Source organism: Convolutriloba macropyga, chromosome 10, assembly GCF_964194025.1.
Source record: "Convolutriloba macropyga chromosome 10, txConMacr16.3, whole genome shotgun sequence".
In the NCBI taxonomy this organism is placed as follows: Eukaryota; Metazoa; Xenacoelomorpha; order Acoela; family Convolutidae; genus Convolutriloba; species Convolutriloba macropyga.
The window spans coordinates 29,686,049-29,706,586 of NC_134477.1; the positions used below are offsets into that span (position 1 = coordinate 29,686,049).

At 38.0% G+C, this 20,538-nt stretch overlaps 2 protein-coding genes across 2 annotated transcripts in view; one reads left to right on the plus strand and one right to left on the minus strand.

Moving 5' to 3' along the window:
- The window catches only part of LOC142348422 (uncharacterized), a 41,299-nt gene extending 26,082 nt beyond the window's left edge, over positions 1 to 15,217 (plus strand). Inside the window, exons 2-3 of the mRNA XM_075399781.1 lie at positions 2,502 to 2,593; positions 14,730 to 15,217. Of these exons, the coding sequence (XP_075255896.1) occupies positions 2,502 to 2,593; positions 14,730 to 14,998 (361 nt within the window). The 3' untranslated portion in view covers positions 14,999 to 15,217. The remainder of the gene's footprint in view (positions 1 to 2,501; positions 2,594 to 14,729) is intronic.
- Positions 1 to 20,538, minus strand: part of LOC142348425 (GTP-binding protein 1-like) — a 447,324-nt gene that overhangs the window by 246,099 nt on the left and 180,687 nt on the right. The window lies entirely within an intron of this gene.

The following is a 20,538-nucleotide window of genomic DNA, read 5'->3' on the forward strand; positions in this document are numbered from 1 at the left end:
ATATGTTGTGCACTTCCCCTAAATCCTCATTTTACACATAATTTTTGATCGTTTCTGGCACACTCCCGATTATTTCTCTGTACTGATGGATCGCGCAATTGACTACATAAACACCATTTTTACATACGACACAGCTCCCTACAGTATTTATCATAAAGAGAAACTTTCTTACATTCAGTTTGGTTTTTATATCCAATTTTAAAAAAGTAAACAATCAATCGCCTCGTATGTACTACTTTCTTATTCCTTCTCTTAAGCATACTCATTAACTCTTCAATAAAGAATTAGGAACAATTTCCTTCTTTTTTTCTGTGGTCAAAACTTAGAAAGAAGGAATTAACTTTACAGAGAAAAAAAGCTTAATAGGGTATAAAAAGCTCAGAGTAGCTAAATAGGTTGGTAACCAGAAAATAAGCTGGTAGATCTGATCGGAACACACCGCACCAAAAAGAGATGATTTGAAATCTTGAATCTTTTTCGTTTGTGGCCGCTTAGTTCGTTGTGCATCCCTCGTTAACCAGCACCTGCCTTTACATGGTAAATCACTATGTAAAAATATGGCACGTGATCCAGGGCTGCGTAAATAAAATGCATCCACTAAGCGGGCGGGAGGGGGCTGAGGCACAGTCGGAGAAGATCCGAAATCTCTTTGTACCACTGGAAAAGGACCCAGACAACACCACTCCACTCAGAAGGGAACAAAACATCAGTAGATGAAAGCGGGAAATAACTGGAATTGTAACAGGACAACAAATCACTGGCCATAAAACTCTGTCACTGGCAACCTTACTGAACTCACAACCAATGGGATCTGGATCACTCGCTGACGAAACATATACTACTACACCCTACTTCGCTCGACAGGACCAACACATTCAACAAAATTTCAGCTGCATTAGACGTTTTGAGCAAACCTCTTTTTCCTGAATGGATTCAGCAGATAAAATCACAGAAGGTGCATTCTCCCAATTTCCACCGTTCACAGAGTCAGAAGACTCTATGCTCTTTTAAATAGAGCTTGTTCGACTTTACCTATTCAGTCTATTGGTTAGAAACACCATTTGTATACTCTTAACTTCGTTGTTGTATCTCCTCACCATCGTTACAATTGTATTTTAACTTCAGAGGTTTCTTGATTCGGTTGGTCAAACAGAACTAGGTAAAACAATTCGTGCAGAAGTAAGTAGTCCTAGCTCTATATCTCTTAAGAATGTAAAAGTCCACATTAAGAGTGTACTTTAGGGCGGACTGATAATAATTACTCCTACACAATTACTGTTATAACTGAAATTGAAACGTATGAGGCTATTCTCAGTTGGCGCGAGGGTTAACTCACCTGGTGAAAGTATTATGTTCGAGAGAGGGAAGATGAGGGGATTAAGACTCACTAACTCCTTTCATTTTTGTTTTTTAAACTAACACTTTTATAGTTAACTCTTCCACCGTTAGTTAGGCGGGGAAATAGGGGTGTGTTTTTTTTATTTTTACACTCTTTACACTCTTATCACTGTTATTTTAGGAGGAAATCTTCGGCCCGGGTCCGTAGGAATTAGTGTTTTCATTAAGTATTGAATCCCTCTCACTACCAACATTATCTTAATCGCTCGAGAAGCTCAGTACACTGACACGAAAACTAAAGTTTTGTTCTAACGTTCATAACCAAAAAGTACGAAAGCGTATACTTTCATTTCAAATTGGAGTTAAGGTTGCAATTTTGCAGATTAGTGAAAAACGTTTCCTTTAAAATATACAGGAGTTGAAATAAACCAAACGTCTCCGTCTCTGATAGCGAATGTGTCCATTATTTAGAGCAGTTTGATTCAAGTGTCAAAAGTTATATTTCTTAGTTTGAAAGATTATAAAGTTCCACTCCTTTAAGTCTAAATTCATTTTTTCAAACTAAGCACTTTGCCTTGAAGTTAAGTGACCGATAAAGTTGTACACTGGGTTCTCTAAGGTTCTTGCCATTGTCAGAAAATACAAAATGTAAATTCACATATTCGAATTTGGTATTGGATATGGGTTCCTCAAAACTATTTGGAATATTATGAGCAAAATAGAACTCAATGTTTTCAACGAACGGCAATGCCTTCTTTAGTAAACTGGTATCTATACAAGAATTTTTTATCCACAAGCAGTGCTTAAACCCCCCAATCATTTCAATCAATTTTGGGACAGCGATACGCATGACAATTGCTACCAACCATCTCATTTCTCGATGCCAAATGTAGAGTAAGCATTTTGCACCTGATTTGTTCATTTTGGGAATTTTGGGATGTGGTCCTGAAGTCCGATCATCATTCAATACAAAACTATTTAATAAATGTATAATGACAAAAAGACCAAAATTTTGTGCGAATATATCATATAGCCAGAGCCCTGGTAAACTTATCATAGTGGGAGAGGAGAGCCTATAATTTCGTATGAAATTTGAACGGGGAAGAACTTTTTGATCATCAACGGAGAATAGCGATGACTCAAGTTTGGAATGTTTCACGCAGTGAGGGAAAGCTCTACGAACCTGAATCAGACGAGGAGATGTCGAAAGTGGAGACCACATTCACATTCAAATTCGGACCAGGCACAGACAAAAGTAAGTAATTTTTTCGCGACCTTTGTGTACTGGGAATGGTGTTATCATCTTCATCGTCAACGCCTCCCTTTAAACAACATGAGTTATTTACCAGTAGTCGGATTATACTACCCCACAATTACCCAGTTCATTTCTCCTCCAGAAAATGCAACACTCTAAATCTGTTTTTTCTGGTGTGATGACACAAATTTTACGCGATTTTACGCTATTTTTTACACTTTTTTAAACCATTTTCACAGTATTTTTGTGTGATTGAGCCTATGAGGAAAATTAGCATTCTTATAACATTATTATTTCAAAAGCAGCTATTTTTTGCTCACTTGGAAAGTCATTGATTGAAAGAATATGAAATTGATAATTTCTATGAACGCTTAGTCCAGTTTAAGTGTTGCACCCAGGTAACACAACCCTAGATTGCAAAAGATCTGTTTTCTTACCTTTGTTTTTTGTGTATGAGCATTGAAGATTTCCCGGCAAAACTTAATTAGGTCGAATTAGGCCCGGTGCAGTTGGATATGCACACAATAGAAAGATAATCAAAAAAGTTTTCATGTAATTTTCACGTAAAAGAACTTTATTTTTCATGTGAGCCCGCATATATTTTCATGTGATTTTGCGACATTGAGATCGCTTTGTACAGTTGGTTCCGTGGCTACTTGAAGCCACTGAGAACAACTGTCATTCATCGGGAACCACTTGCTGTTTCGAGATGCTAAGTCAAAATTTTGAAAAAAAAATTGAACTTTCATGACAATCAACTTCTGGCTATGTATAGGAACTTCTGGCAATTTAATCGCTGGCCTTGCAATTTTTCCGGCACCTTAAATGTTTCAGGTGCTCGATTCAAAGTACGGGTCTTTCCCATTATAGCCCCCTCATGAAGTTAAAAACCCCACATTATGGTTTATTTACCATAACTTGGTTCTGAACACACGATAACACAAAAATTTGGATATAAAAGATTTTGAACGCACTTTAGTGTGGAAACAGATCATTTTGAGCGCACACAGTTCTGGACAAGCAATTTTCAACGCATGATAGTCTAGACTTAGGCAACTATAAAGGAACAAAAGTCTGGAAATAGGCATTTTTGAGTGCACCATAGTCTGGAATTGGGCTCTTTTGAACGCTCGAAAGTTTCGAAATAGCCCATTTTGAACGCACAGACAGAGTTGACAAAATTGATTCTGTAAAAACTTGTGGAACCAAAACGATCATTGGATCTCGGGACATAGACGGAAAAGATCCTGGATCTATTCTATCTAGACCATGGCGTTTCATATCGCTCCAGTGGATTTTATTTTTATACCACGTAGATATTTGTAAAATGAATGCAGAATTGCATGTGCTGCGTTTGCGCCAGTACGTTAAGCGCCAACCCCCCCTCCGCCCGACAGAGCACGTATTGTTGCCAATGTTATTGCAACTTTCAAGATGATTCAAATAAACCGCCAAAATTGCAACAAAAACTTTGACTCTTTTGTCCAACAACGTGAAACTTAGACGTGCTCTTTTAACAAATGATTAGACTAGAAATATGTTTTAAAACATAATTGTTCGCGACCATCCGCCTTGATAAGGACATAAAGCCTTCTGAATTTGATCTAATTTTTTTTGAAACAAAGAGGGGGCATGAGCACACCCCAAGACTAATATCCAAGACTACGACGTCACCCCAGCAGAGTTTTTTTATTGCAGACGAGCCAACCAAAGACGAAGAATTTTTTTTAAGGGATTTCAGACGTCACCCGACCAAGAAGGCCTGACATTTTTTTGGTTACAGACGTCACCAAGAGATGATCGCCCGAGGTTCCAGACGTCACCTCAGAAGTCCTTTCCCTGGTTAGACGTATTCAAAAAAACCTGAATTTTTTGCGACAAAAAAAATCAAACACACAAAAATTAACCCCCAACGGGCTTTTGTTGATGGTTTATGAATGAAATAGCCGTAAGAAGCTACATGTGAGCGATTAACGAAAAAAAAACAAATTGCACGAAAAAACAATATAGCGTTTTTTGCATCGGAAAAACTCAAAAACAGTTTTCCGAGTTTGCGCAGAAGTGAAAAACGCAGAAGTGCTTTCTTGAGTTCCAAAAATAAAAAAAACGTTTTTCTAACGTTTTAATGAAAACTTTTTAATATATCCAAAAAACTCATTGATTAGACCCCCTGGGTTTGTTGGAAAAGAAGCCTCATATCGATATTCCAATTTCGTAAAGAGGCAACTCAATTTTGGCATAAGTTGCTTCTTTGACTACAAAAAATCAAAAACGTTTTTCTGACGTTTAATGGAAAACTATTTAATAAATACAAAAAACCATTGATTAGCCCCCTGTGTTGGTTGGAAAAGAAGCTTCAAAATCAGTTTATCGATTTTGCAATTTTTTAATGAGGCAACTCAATTTTGACAAAAAATGCATCTTTGACTGAAAAAATTCAAGAAACGTTTTACTAACGTTTTGAATAATACATTTAATAGTTGCACTGGAACCTGTCGATTGGGCCCACTGGGTTTGTGAGAAAACAATTTTCAAATGCAGTTTACCGATTTTGCATTTTAGTAAAGAGACAACTTAATATTGTCAAAATTGCTCTTTCAACTTACAAAATTGAAAAACAATACGGTTTTCTAACGTATTTTTTTCAAAATTTTTAATAGATACCGAAAAACTATTGAATCAATCGGCTTATTTTGCAAGAACATAAGCCTAAGTTATAATTGATTGAATATACAAGTTTGTAAAGAGGCAACTTGAAATATGCAAAGTTGCTTTTTTTATTTAAAAAATTTGAAAAACATTTTTCTAAAGTTTATTGGAAGTTTCCAGTGGATAACAAAAAAGCGTTCGAAAAATCCCCTTCTGTTAGTTTGAAAACAAGCTGAAATTTAGTTCATCCCTTTGCAAAACTGCAAAGAAGCAACAGAAAAGTGGCAAAATTGCTTTTCTGTTATATAAAGACCAAAAAACGTTTTTTCTAACGTTTTTTTAACATCTTGTTAAAAATATCAATCAAGTTTCAAAAAGAGCTATTTAATAAACCAAGCAAGCTGAGAAATTATATAGTCATTCTGCAAAACCGAAAAGAACAGACAGAAAATTCCTGAAAAGCTTCTTACAAAAAAAACCTACAAAGAGGTTTGTGTTTTCTTTGATCTTAATTGCATACTACTAGCCGCGAGCCTAGTTAATGAGGTAGTATGTATTCCTAAGAACCTAAGAAAATCCGACATTTACACCTATTTTGTTTTCATTTTATGAATACTATCCGCGCATCTGGTTAATGGGGTAGTATACACTGAAAAAACATTCTCAAGAAAAATAAAATAGAGAAGATAGGATCTATTTTCTTTTTCTCAGAAACAAAGAAATCAAAAGCTGTCGAATAATTCTGCACTCAAAGTTCGCTCACGCATATAATCCCTTTAAGTTGGAAAACTCAAACGTCTCTTGTTTTTTGTCCGCGGTCTCAGAAGTTGCCGAAAGAAGTCCCTTTTTCCCCTTTGGTCTCAGTAGTCACCAATTGAAGATGAATGTTTTTGCTTTGGGTCGCAGTAGTCACCAAAGTAAAGATGAGATATTCATAGGCGGCAGATAATATCCAGAAACAAATGCAAGCGGTTTAATGGTAGCAGTTGTCGCTAACTTCATAAGAATCGCGAAACAGTATTTCTTGGAAAAGAGCTTCAAACAAGACCCAGCATTTAAGAAACCAGTTTTCTCTACGTTGCCTGGTCGCACAACATTTTAAATTCTAAAAAAAAACTCAACTTATTTTGCAGAAGTATCAATATAGATTTAGTTTCTTTGTTTTTAGGTTTTATTTGTTCCTAAGACTCCACCAACAAAAAAAGGAAAACAGTTCAGTAAAAACTTTTCTGGTATCTTGATTGTGACTAAAGGAGAACTAAAACTTACAAGAGAATCGTCGCGAAGTCATATATGTAAAAAAATGAAAACAATTATTTGGTCCTGTTCAACAAATCAACGGTACACACGCGCGAACGCTTTGTTTTTTTCTTTTTTAAGCAAAAATTTAGCTAGATTAAGCACCACAAAAAAAGCACATTCAGGACTCTTGTTTTCGTGAAAAGTTGCGTCGCTACTTTTGAACGAAAACAGCTAGGCTGATTAGCCTACATAAACATAGGAGATTTTCAATTTACCAACAAAGTCGTCGCTCCGTAAATTTTGAGCCGTTTTTTACCTTTACTTCACAAACGACAGAACAATTACGAGTTGACTACAGCCGGTTCATCAAGATGACAAAAGAAAACAGCCAGAAATTGCAATATGCAATGAACAAATTCATTGACTGAACTCAACATGAAAATTCAGCTTGACCTGTTACAGACATCCGTTGAGCAGAGGAAATGCTTCCGCACTCTTTCCTTGTTGATCAACAAAATCAAGGAGAGCGTTGAAGAGCTAAAGACGAACCTCGACAGCAGCATGATGGAAAAAATAAGCTCTAGTAGCATAAATTCAGTCAGAAAACGTCAATCGGATTTGATCTCTCGTCTGGAGAAGTTGGAACTAGAAGTCAACAGTCTCGACGATGATGGTCAATTGAGCAAATCATCAACTCGAGCACGCGATAACATCAGCTGCGTCTCGCAGTCCTCAGGTTGCAGCGATTGACACCCGTTTCCCAAAACTCAGTAGAAAACGACATGACAGTAAAGAACCCTGCCAGCGATGTCTCCCCTCCAGTGCTCCCAAGACCGGCGAAACCATCGTTTTGCCTTCCGCAAGGAGAACGTAAACCAATCTGTTCTCTAAATTCCTTCAGAATAACCGACATTTATCTCAGGATACTAGAGAAATGGCTGAAGAATCAGGAAAAATTTTTACGACAGTTGAACACATAAATCAATCAATGTCGTAATTAGCAGCCCCAACACCAGCATGCACTCAAATATCCAGAGCTGACAGACAGATTTGTCTTGAGTAATCCTCAACCTCCAGAAGACAACGTTGTTCCCAGAGAACAAGAGAACAATTTCAACCATTTTCTTTCAATACAAAAACCGCCCATTCCTTTGAAACAAACTGCGTCCTTATTTCCTGTTGAATCTAAAGATAATCAGCGGGAACTGATTCACTCATCAATAGGAGAGTTGCAACAGTTCCCTAATTCAAAATTGATCGCAACACCTAATACTCCATTGAATAAAAAAACAGGTGCCGCAGTTAGACCGAAAAATTTATCCTTTATTCCCTTAAATAGCGAAACAGAAGGTCAAATTATGCAATGTTTTGCTATTGATTTTCAAAACACACCCCAACATAACAGCTCAGCAGACAAAAACAAAACAAACGAAACTTCAAATGCATTCAGAGAAAATGATCAAAAGCTTCAAGTTCAATGTCATCATGAAAAAGGAAAAATACAATGACAAATATCACCGTTCCCAATCCACAAACTTTTGAAAACTGTAGTCAGATTCCTTTGCAATTTGACAATAACCAGTTTTCAACTGCTTAAAAGTTTCAAACAACACTTTGTTAATTTTTCCAACCAATCAAAATTAGAACAGTGAGAGATTGGTAACACAAATGACCTTGCATACGGTAGTGCAACCAAACAATTCCCAACAATATCGAAACGAACAATATCCAACTGTAGTTCAGTTGGACAACTTATTTCGAACACAAGAGCCAAACGATAGGAGTCATTTCCTATCAAATACAACATTCAGCGACACTGGTACCACCCTCATTAGTTGTACACCGTCACAACCACTTCTTTTTCCAACTACTTCGGAAAATCCATCTTCAAACTACCAAACGGCCATCGTTCCTCCAATTGATCAACAAGTTAGCCAACCAAACGTTTCGGGAAACTCGAATCAGTTTCAAATTTGGTCCTGTCACGTAAGCCACCCGTTTCAGCCACGAACTGAAATACAAACAGAAAGAATCCCGTTTGAACACAATTTCAATTTACAAACCACAAATAAGAGTTCCATTAAACTTCCTCCTATAACAATTCCAAATTTCAATGGAAATCCATTGAAATACCATGAGTCAATAAACTATTATTTCAACCTTGTCCACCATAATAATATCAGTCTTACGGATACACAACGTATAACATACCTGCAAAACTCGGTCGTAGGAAAAGCCAAGGAAAAAATTCAAGCATATTCGTGTGACCCTGTTTACTACCCAATTGCACTGAAAGAGCTTATGAATCCCTTTGGGGACCCTAGCATTGTTGTGAATGCTTTCATCAATCAATTGGAAGCCAGGCGCCCGAACAATGATTACAACAAACAGAAGTTTGTATCTTTTGCTTTTTTTCTCAAACGGTTAGTGCAAGCTGTTGACTATTTAGGTTTCAAAGCTGACTTGTAAAAGCTCAAATTTGATGAAAAAGGCAAAAAAAATTGCACATAACATTTCGATAAAATAGACAGAACATATAATCACATCAATTGGTAATCAACCAACACTCTCTGAATTCCAAAAGTGGCCTGAAGTACAGGCCCAACTATACGACAAAATCAACAGAGAAAATGTTCATATGCCGTTTAATAATTTGAACACTTTTGGCCAAAACAATATTAACATTAGCAGAATTAACAACAACAATGATAATAGGAACAGCAATGCGATGATTCATTTTTCTAATAATTTACCAAACAATTGGAAACAAAATTCATTGCACTCAAGCTGCCCTGCAAACCAGCATGGTCATCCAGCGTTTCATCCGCGTAAAGATGCTAATCAGTCAAACAAATATTGCAAGAAATGCAAAGGAAGTCACATACTCGCTACATGCCCTGAATAACAGAAATGTTTGCCAGACCAAAGGTATGAAATTGTGAGCAAGAACAATCTTTGCTCGAACTGTTTTAAGCAACAAACATTTTAGGCAGTCATGTCCGTCCACGAAACGATGCCAAACGTGTGAAGGATTTCACCACACAACTTTGCATGATCCTTCAAAACAAGTTAAGCGGCCCACCGCTATTTTCTCGACAAGCAATTCCAATCAGCCGACACCAAATCTAGCAAGCCGTCAAACACAGCCATCCTTTCATCAACAAAATCAAAACAAAGTAGTGACACTGTCAGCAGTAAAAAGAGCCATCACACAAGATATGGTCAATCGCTTTTTAGTAAACAGCAATCACAACAACAAAATATTCATCGCGCCCATTTGAATGCTTCAAATCCGACCCAAAACTTCAGTATCAACCGATATACAATTCCTCCTTTGAATGGTATGAACAACTACAAATACTACCAGTTTTATTTGTAAACGGAAGTAAAGTGTTTGATACCTACGCCTTGACCGACCCCGGAAGCCAGTTCACCTTCCTGCTGGATAAAGCTATTAGCTTTCTTGAGCTTCCCTCGAGCTTCCCTTGAGCTTTTTGAGCCATCAAAAATTATGCAGTGCCTAAACACTGAACATGAAATGCCTTTTGACAAACTCAATCAGCAATTCAGCATTGCAAGAGCATATGTCACGCCATGTCTCAATGTATCACCCGCTAACGTCCTTGAACTCAATCAAATAAGCGACACCTTCAAGGAACTTAGTCACATTTGTTTCCCTGACATAGCCATCGGTGCAATAGGAGTCTTTCTTGGTGTCAATACGTTTGCCTTCACATATCCAGTCGATGTAAACTAAGGTAGCAAAAAGCGTCCATTCGGCGTCAAAACAAAGCTTGGTTGGGCTCTCGCTGGAGAAAACGAGCTATCTCGGAAAACAAGGAACGCAAACATGCCCCAGCGCCAACCATTCGTTTACCATGTCCGCCGGAAAGACATTAAAGAAGAACCATTGGACGAACTGGTTCAAAGATTCTGTAAAAGAGAAGATGAAGGTACATTACCCGACAAAATGAAGACAGCTCACTAGACCAATTAGCAGAGCAAACAATGGAAAACTCAACCTGTCCCAACGGTGAAAGATATCAGATTGACTTTCCTTGGAAACCTGTAAAGAAACTCCAGAATTACTATTTTTCAGCAGTCAGTCAACTAAAAAGTCTACAAAAACGACTACAAAACGATCCCGTTCTCAATCAAAAGAACAACCAGACACTCCAAACGGATTTGGATAAAAATTTTGTCAAGCCAGTCGAAAAGCAAGCACCACCTCCAGAGTCAATATGGCACTTACCTCATCATCCAGTCACTAATCCAAACAAACCCGGAAAAGTGAGAAGAGTTGCAAATGCAGCATCAAAATTTTGTGGTGAATCACTGAACTCAAACCTTCTAACTGGTCCTGATTTGTTGAATAACTTAGTTGGAATTTCGTTGAGATTCAGAGAACATCCGTTCGCTGTCCTTTCAGACATCGAAGGGATATTATGCAAATTGCCGTCAGACAAGAAGACCAGTCTGCATTTCGCTTTCTTTGGATGATAGACAACAACATTCGACAATTCCAGATTACTAGGTTAATCTTCGGTGCTACATGCTCACCGTTTTGCGCCTTTTATGTCTTCACAGATGTGCTGAAGACAAAAATTTCAGTATCCAGCAGACTTGAATGCCACTATGCACCACTTTTATATGGATGACTAAATCCAGTCTATGCCAACAATAGCGGATAGCTATGCCAACAAAAATGCCATTTCACAGAATAAAGACTGCCTGAAAACACCCGGCTTCAGGTTGACAAAATTTGTTTTAAACACACCAGAGATTCTCGCTGAAATAGCAGACAATGACAAAGACAAATCAAAAGGGATCATGAGAGTCCTCGGTCAAAAATGGAGCGTAACAACTGACGATTTTGTCATGTTTCCCCTAGAACAGTTTCCTAAAGATGCAGCAGTGACACAAAGAAACTATTCAGTTTGGTATCCTCAATCTTTGATCTTCTCGGCTTGTTGTGTCCTCTGACAATTAGGTTTAAAATGATTCTGCAGCAGATTTGGAAACTTGGAAAGAAATAAGATGGATTGATACCATTGGAACTACAGAATTCTCTCCAGAAAGTTCTTAACAGCTACTTTGCCATACCAGAAAATCGCATATCAAGAACTGTTCACAATTTGAGAAAAAACCCAGCCAGCCAACTTCACATTTTTGTGGATGCCTCAATTGCAGCTATGGCAGTCGTTTCTTACCTCCGTACCACAATTAGCCAAACTGGTCTTCAACAAGCCTCTTTTCTCATTGGAAAGTGCAAAGTCGCTCCCATTGAACATATAGGCGTGCCAAAAATGGAACTAGAAGCGGCTGTTATAAGAGTGCGCCTTCCACAACTGATCCAAAGAGAAATGACACTGACGTTCGACCAAATTTTCTTCTGGTCCGAGAGTCAAGTAGTTTTGGACTGGATAGCCTCAAATAAGAAACAAAACGTTTTTGTTTCAAACAGAGTGCAAGAAATTCATAAAATTTCTTTACCCCAGCAATGGCATCTCATTTCAACTTATCTCAATCCCGCTGATCACGGAACTCGCGGTCTTGAGACAAACAAATTCAGCAGAAATGGTTCGATCCACCCCAATTTCTTTGCGAAAACGAATCGGCCTGGAATGAGATAAACAAACCACGCGCAACATGTGCGGCAGTCACGAGAAGTCCCAAGACATTTAAATCTATAGTCGATCCGACTAAGTTCTCAACATGGATCAAATTTCTTCTGACAGTTGCAACAGTGTTCAACCTAATTAATCGCGCAAAGAAAATGCGAACGAACAATCACTAATAGACAACTGAAGACATTCAGTTATCAAGAAATTATCTGCTGAAATTATCTCAGGACAGTTTTTTTCCATTCGGCCTTTAATTCCTTACAACGTGGAATCAAGCTAGATTCTAAGTGCAAAATACGATGCCTAAATCCGTTGTTGGATGAAAACGGATTACTCAGATTTTGTGGTCGGTTGCAGTATTTAGAAAAATGTCCAATATTTTTGCACGCCAAGGACAAAATTGTTCGTTTGTACTTGGAACATGCCCATCAAATATGTATTCACCAGTCCACAGAACCCACAAAAGCATTCATTCAACAATGTTACCATGTGATTGACCTTCGGAAAGCGTTAACAAGCGTAAGATCTCATTGTTTCTTACGTTGACGCGTTGACACGAAAAACATTCGACCAATTATGGCACCATTACCCAGTTTTCGTTTTCCAACAGGAGAAACACATTTCCCCTTTGCTAATTCTGGTGTAGATATCTTTGGACCCTTCAACATCGAATATTCCAAAGGCATTATAGAAAAACATTATGGTCTGATATTTACTTGCAAGGTGACGCGTGCAATTCGCTTAGAAACGTGTCCAGACCTAAATACAGATACGTTTCTCAATGCCTTCAGAAGATTTTGCAGTCGTCGATGCCAACCCCAACTTCTCTACAGCGACAACGGGATGACTTTCGTAGGCACCTCTGAAGAACTTAAGAAAACTGTTAAAGAATTGAACAATGTTAGGATCTACAAAGCTTTAGCAGTAGCCAATACAACGTGGAAATTCAACCCCCCATATGGCCTTCATTTTGGCGGTGTCTGGGAACGTTTGATCTAGAGCGCCAAAAATACGCTCCTTCTCATTCTAGGATCCAGAATACTCTTTTTTGACACTTTCCTAACAAACATGGTTGCAACAGAATCAATCCTCAACTCCAGACTACTGACTAACGTTGCTGAGCAGCCCGACAACGAGTAACCCTTGACTTTAAACCACTTTTTTCATCCAGCGTTCCTTCAATAGCTTGCCACCAGGACAATTTGGAGACCAGCAACCTGCAAGCTTGAAGACATGGAAGAACAGGCAGAAGCTGATGAACCACATATAGCGACTCTTGGTGAAAGAGTATATGGCAGCCCTTATCTGACGGTCAAAATGGTCAAACAGCAACGATCGACCGCTCAAAGTGAAAGACCAAACACCAAGAGGAATCTGGCCACTGGGAGAGTCATGGAAACAACACTTGGACGAGATGGAGAAACAAGAGCCGTAAAGGTAAAATGGCTTGCGGCACGTACGTTCGCCCCGTTTCCGGTCCCGCACGCGTTTTTTTCGCTGTAATTTTTTTTTAATTTTCTTCGCTCCGGTTTTGGGCAACGTGAGTTACCCCTTCCCACAAATTGATGTACTGATGAAATTGACAACATTTCAGCCTACAGTTTCAGAGCCAATTTCAAAGAATATGAAAAAAGACTTCAATCAATTGGTTCAAGTGTTGAAACCCAGGTAACAATACCCTAGATTAGAAAAGACCGCTTTTTTAATCATTGTCTTTTGTGTGATGGCATAGGAGACTCCCCGTCAAAACCTAATTAGGTTGAATCAGTCCCAAAGCAGTTCAATAAGCACATCATAGAAAGATCATTAAAAAAAGTTTCGTGTAATTTCTCATGCAAAAGGACACGATTTTTAATGTGAGCACATATATATTCGGGTTTTTCCACAAGATTTTTAGGGGATATTCACAAAAAATCGTGCATGTTTTGATTTTACAAGATTTTTTTCGTTTATAAAATCCCCGAAATATAATTTGCGCTCACAAAAAAAATGGTCTGCTTTTACAAGAAAAAGTACGCGAAAACTCGCGTGAATCATATGAAAATTCTTGAAAGGCCAACCTTAGATATTCGTGTAATTATACGCGTACTTTGCAGCGTTCTCGTGTGTCACTTTTTACCTGAAAAATTGTGTGTTGATACATGACTTTCTGATGAGATCTCACACGAGTGAAGAATCAAGCTACAACAGGGAAAGGATTTTAAAAAGGAAAATGCAGATATAAACTTACATCTTTTTGGGCTTTTATGGGGGTTGAGGGTAAAATATTGTAATAAGGGAGAGGCGGCATGGACAAATTACCCAATCTCATTCGTACATTATTTTGTCCGCCCCCCCCCCCCCGCCAGACAATTTATCCCCGGCCAACTCTTGGGAGGAGTAGGACGATCAACAAAATGGAAAATGGAAGTGAAATATTAGGAAAGGCAAGGGAACCTGTTGCCCAAATTATACATTTATTGTAATATATTTTTTTTGGGGGGGGGGGTTCCGTAATATGGAAATATGGTAGAGCCGAACTCGTCTAACACAAAACCATAGATAATGTAAGCATTGCTATAAATTTTTGGAAGTGGATTAATGAACAAGACCCGTTTTTTTGGTACTGGTACTTTTTTCAGAATGGTACTGGCTCGGTTATGCCAAAATACAATACGTGATCGAAGGAAGCTGGGATTCGCCAGTGGAGGAACCCTACTGGGGCTCAATCTCCACATTCAAAGAGAAATCAGAGAACCTGACCTGGAATTCTGCTGATCCCGATGACAACTTGGGTCAGCACTGTGCTTTAAAAAGAGCTCTGATGCCTATAAAGATGTTCTCATTTTGGTGTTATGACAAAAACTTGTACATTTGTGAGTTCAGCCTATCGACTTTCAGAAGCGGATAGGAGAATGACAAATCAGAGAAATTGTTTGTTTGTTCGTGAAGTGAATGAAATGAGAAGAGCAAAATTTTCCAACAACTTGGATAGTTGAACAAAGAAAATGTGAGAACAAAGACAATATCGCAACTAAAAGATGTTTGTGTAAAGTGTAGTTATCAGAATACAATTAGAAAAATATATAATTACGAAACTAAGCAGGAATATTTTCTTTCACCTAGGTTATGAGGTTAGATCGAGCTGAAGAAATCTGAAAAATTATAAAGATGGGAAATTTTGATAAATTCTGACGGGTGTGTTTGCAAAATGATATCCTTTGAACAAATTGACATGTTATAAAGCGCGCTTGAACACAGATATATATCAAGTAGAAATAAGAAAATAATTTTGTCCATTAGATACTTCGAATCTTTTGCCCACCCCGCAGGTAGAGGGGGTAGTGCAAACCCGGTTTGAGGTGTCAACGCTAAAAATTGCTTAAAAACTATAGGAATTGCGGTGAATGGTGTGCAAAAATGAATTCGCCGCTAAAAATAGCAAATCATACAAAAATTAACCGCTAAATTTACCAATTACTTTCAGCGCAAAAAATTTTGCGAAAACAGATATAGGAATAGCGATGAATGCGTTGAGAGCGGTGAAAAGAAAATTGACCGCTAAAAACCGCAAACCACACAAAATTTTACCGTTAATTGGACACAAGTTTCTTTCGAGGCAAATATTAAATGAAACTATGAAATACTTGAGGAGAATGCGTTATTAAGCGTTAACCAGGGTTGCTCGTCATACAGAATTCTTAGTATTCATACTAGGTCATTTATGATTTGTATGAACTCTGGTATACAAGGATGGTATATATGATTCCCTAGGAATCATTCAGGAATCATACAAATAATTTCATAGCCTGAAAACTGTACAATTTTTATTTTCCATCGAAGTTGAAAAGGTTTCTTGGAAATCATACAAGATCAAATATGACACAAAACATTGCCTGGTGTCACGAAGTCTTGTATAACATAGTCAGAGGACATATTAAATTTGTGTATCGCATCGCATATGTAACCCACATTTGATACTTTACGTGCGCTAAAGTAATAAGTTTGCAATTTGAACATATACAAAAAACGAAATTAAGGTTATAGCCAATTTTTTTAACTGTTTTTTTTTATATATGAGCATTATGTATATTGGTTCATGAAGATTGTTACAGAGTCTTCTTTATTGAACATAACTAATTTTTTCTTTTTTTTTGCGTTTTTCTGAGTGTTAGGATTCTCAATTTAATCTTGACTTTTGTTTTAAAGACTTTTACAGTTTTCGGAGCACAAGAGTGGCTGTCGAATTCCAATTTTCTTGGGATAGTACTTCGCAAAACACAAAAAGTACTACCCCAAGATATTGGATACGAAGTCTGTTTGTGGGGTGGTACTTTTCAATTGTGAAATTCAATGCTAGCGACAATTCCATAATCATAAAAATTAGAAACACTTCCACACACAAGGATGTTTTCATGATCCAAAAGATAGGCTTGAAAAATTCTCATTGAAAATCAGAAAAGTACCGACCACCCTCATCAGAAAATAGCCACTTCAAAAACTGTTGCGCTTGCTCTACAGTTTAAAATCTAATTTTGTAACAAATGTTATTTGAAAGTTTTTGAACTGTACAATAGGAAAAATTTTTAACACATTTGAAAATAGATAAAATTGCTATTCTTGACAACAACGGCATTGGAACTGGCTCTACTAGAATTCGAGGAAAACCTTTTTTGCAAACGTTGTATTAAGAAAAAAATTGTTGGAGAACATTATATTAAAAAAACAAAGGACTTCAACGGTTTGAGACCCGATTTCTCGGATTGATTGATATGAGGTAGATTTGCAGAGAACTTTCAACATAAACATAATCTCCCGTGATAGTATCCGCAATAGAAGTAGGCGCATTGTCTGGCGTCCATTTTGTTGAGTCATCTTGCAATTCGAATTCTTGGCAGTCAGGGAAGGTCCGTAGAGACACTGATGCAATGTTTACTACTTATTCACAAGAGATTTCCAGATTACAATAAATTGCTAGGTTGCGCAAGTGGGTAAACATAAAGCCCGCAAATTTTACAAATCAAAACAAATCAGAAGTCATCAATCAATCAAAACAAATTAAGGAAATCAAGCTTGTGCTTGAACACTCCGGGCCGCGTGCATGAGTGTAAAAATGAATACTGTTGTTGTATTTTTCAATTTAAGATTTTCGACTATTATTTTGACTGTCATAATTGAGGGCATTTTTGGCTTTCTGTGTGTGTGTGTATGTGTAAACTTGTTGTAAACTCTTCCGGGGCAACACATATACACCGGCTATATGTCGGTGAAGGTTGGTTTTCATACGTTTGCATCGACGTTTTAATTTGATGCGTGGTGGTTGGAATATTAAATTATTGAATGGCAAGGATATGTGAAAGTAGTTATTAGGCTTCATGGGGGCTGTGAAAAATGAGGTTTAATTGAAGATTGTAGGCAGCATATACTGTAAACTCTGTTGATGTGAAGGTGTATACCCTGTCGATCTGAAGGCTGTAGACAAAATTATGTGGGTTGGATTCCAGACTGTGTTTGAAGTTTCTGTACCTAAAACGTTTTTCGCTGTAAATTTCTGGTCTCTTTGGAAATTTGTAACGGGATTTTCTAAGAGAAATTTTGGCGCTGAAAGCCATTTTCCTTTCAAGTATGTTACAGAAAGTCCTCTTGTTCCGTGATCTGCAGGGTTGATTTTACCGGGTACAAAATTCCATTGTTCTGACTTAGAGTTTGCTAAAATTTTAGCAATTCTATTCGCTACAAAAATTTTTGGTGTTTTGTTGATTTAATCCAACGTAATGTGGCCATACTGTCAGTCCGGAATCGAATTTTGCCAAAGTGTGCTGTCATTTCGCTTCGAACGAAAGAAGCAAGTTCTGCTCCCATAGCTGCTGCTTCTAGTTCTAACTTCGGGATGGTTGTTGTTTCAATGAGTGCAACTCTTGCTTTGCTAACAACATATTGAGTTGTTATTTCTTCTGCGCTGCTTGAACTGATGTATATTGTCGTTGCTATTGCTGTACTTGATGCCTCGCAAAATATGTGAAGTTCATGCTTAGCATCTGGTCTGGTAATGGAAATTTCTGGCATATGCTCATATTCGTCGACCCATTGCTGTAAGTCGTGTTGGAACTCTCTTGGAGTCTGATTATTCCAGTTGTTACCTTGTTTCACTTTTGATTGGAAAATGCATCGTACTCTAATGGAAAACGGTGTGATGATTCCAAGGGGATCGAACAATGATGCGGCGAGTGACAGCAATTGTGGCATGCTTTTGAAATCCAGTTTTAAGTCGGGTCTTTTGAAGATGAAAATATCTTCCTTGGCATTCCATATTTGTCCTAAAATACGTTGCTCAATCGCTGTGTCTGCATTTTCTCCAGTTATTTTCATGACGGTGTTTGGGTCGTTACTAAGAAGTTTTGTAAGCTTAAAGCCACCTTTTTGTAACGTATCCTTTACTTCTGTTGTTGTGATTGCTGCGTTTTCGGTTGTCTTGAAACTTTGAAGATAATCATCCATGTAGAAATTGTTTTCTATGGCTGAGTAGGCTTCAGGATTACTTAATTTGTTATCTGCGGCACATCTGTTGAGTATGTATATTGCACATGAAAGGGAACAAGTTGCACCAAAAATTAGTCTCTTGTACTTGAAAATTTTTTCTTCTCCATTTTTGTTCCACAAAAATCTGAGTGCGTCCTGGTCTTCTGTTCTTATGGCAACTTGCATGAACATCGCTTCGATATCACCGGTTACTGCAATCTTGTACTGCCGAAATCTCAGAAGAACTCCAACATAGCTGCATAGTAGATCTGGTCCTGTCAAAAGAGCTTTGTTAAGTGAATGTCCTTTGTACCCTGAAGCTGCATTTGTGACTCGTCTTACTTTTTTTTTCATTTTATGTTCAACGGGGTGGTGTGGAAGATACCAAAGATTTGAATTCATGAAGTTGGGTTTACCTTGCGTCTCTTCAACAAATCCTTTTTCAATGTCTGCTTCGATGGTTTGGTTGTAACGACAAAATAGGTCTGGTTCCTGTTGAAGTCTGTTTTCAAGTGACTGTAAACAAGAGCTTTCCTGTCATCTGCTGTCAGTGTCTTTTTTCCACTCACTAAATTTTTTCACTCCATTGTCCAAAACATTTGAAGCATGTCGTTCTCTATATCCTGTTCTGGGTTTTTTATTCTGTTTTAAAGCATGATGTTGTAATTGTTTTCTTGTTTATTACTGGTTGGCTTGTATCTCTATGGTATTGGTCCTGTAACGGTCCATCCAAGCTGTGTCAAGACTCCGTATGGGGTTTCTGGTGGTCCTTTTGTGAATTTGAGTGGTACTGTTGCTATGAAGGCATCCGCTCCGATTAAAACTCCTATTCTGTTATCTCGTATTTGTGGAAACGTGATGTTGTTAAGATGATCGTAGTCGGCGCAGATAGAGTTCAACATCTCAACGTCTCAACATCTCAACAAATTAAGGAAATCAAGCTTGTGCTTGAACATGCAACGCTTGTTCACCTAAACCCTGAATGCATTTTTTGAACACAGCCTGATCCAGGCAAAATCAGGCAAAACGTGAACATCAGCAGTGCGGTTGACATACAGCACTGGTGTAGCATCAAGTTCTTTCATCCGATATTGGTTCAGATTAATGGTCCTCTCACTGTCTTCAAGTCGGGGCCACTTTTCGCCAACTGAGAACTCCCAGTCTGCCTGAATGGTAAGGTCGTCGATAGGGCGATCGTTTGCGTGGAGGTCCTTGAGCCCATCGAAAAGTTATAGAGGAGCAAGTGCAAGTCATCACACCCCGATGAAGTCAGAGAAATGGTCAGTCCTCTAACTGGGTCGGAGACTTAGTCAACGCTTGTATTGAGACTTGATGATTGTGGGGCGATAGCTTCTGGCAGTAGGTCATTAAGATCCGAGCTGAATAAAATAGGGCTGGAACACAGCTCGATTCTGTTTCCAATTACATTCAATTCCTGAAAAGTGCTGGAGGACAACTCAATGCTGTTTCCAACAAAATTCAACTCATTGTGAGGAGCTTCTCTAACAACCTTCTAAATGATGGGTTTCTTGTTGGACACGAAGTCGAAGACGGGCCCTAGTTGTGATTGGAGACGCGATGATACAGGACATTCGGTCAAAAATTTGTCTGTTTAACAGACAACATTTTATTAAGATTCCGAAACACAATGTGTTGACTGTAATTAAAGAAGTTGTTGCCATAAGTCTGGGTAACTCTGAGCTGAGACAGATTAGTAGAACTACCCTAAGATTTTCACATTAGCACGATTATAGAATAGAAAATTATTACAATAGCACAATCAAATAGCAAGTAATCACATAAGCACCAACAAATGTCAAATTATCAAATCAGAATTAAGGAGAAAATTTCTGTGGTTTTCAATTTTTTTTAACTAATACAGACACAAATTCTCAATTAGACGACATTAGCTTTTAATTTGTATAGCTCGAC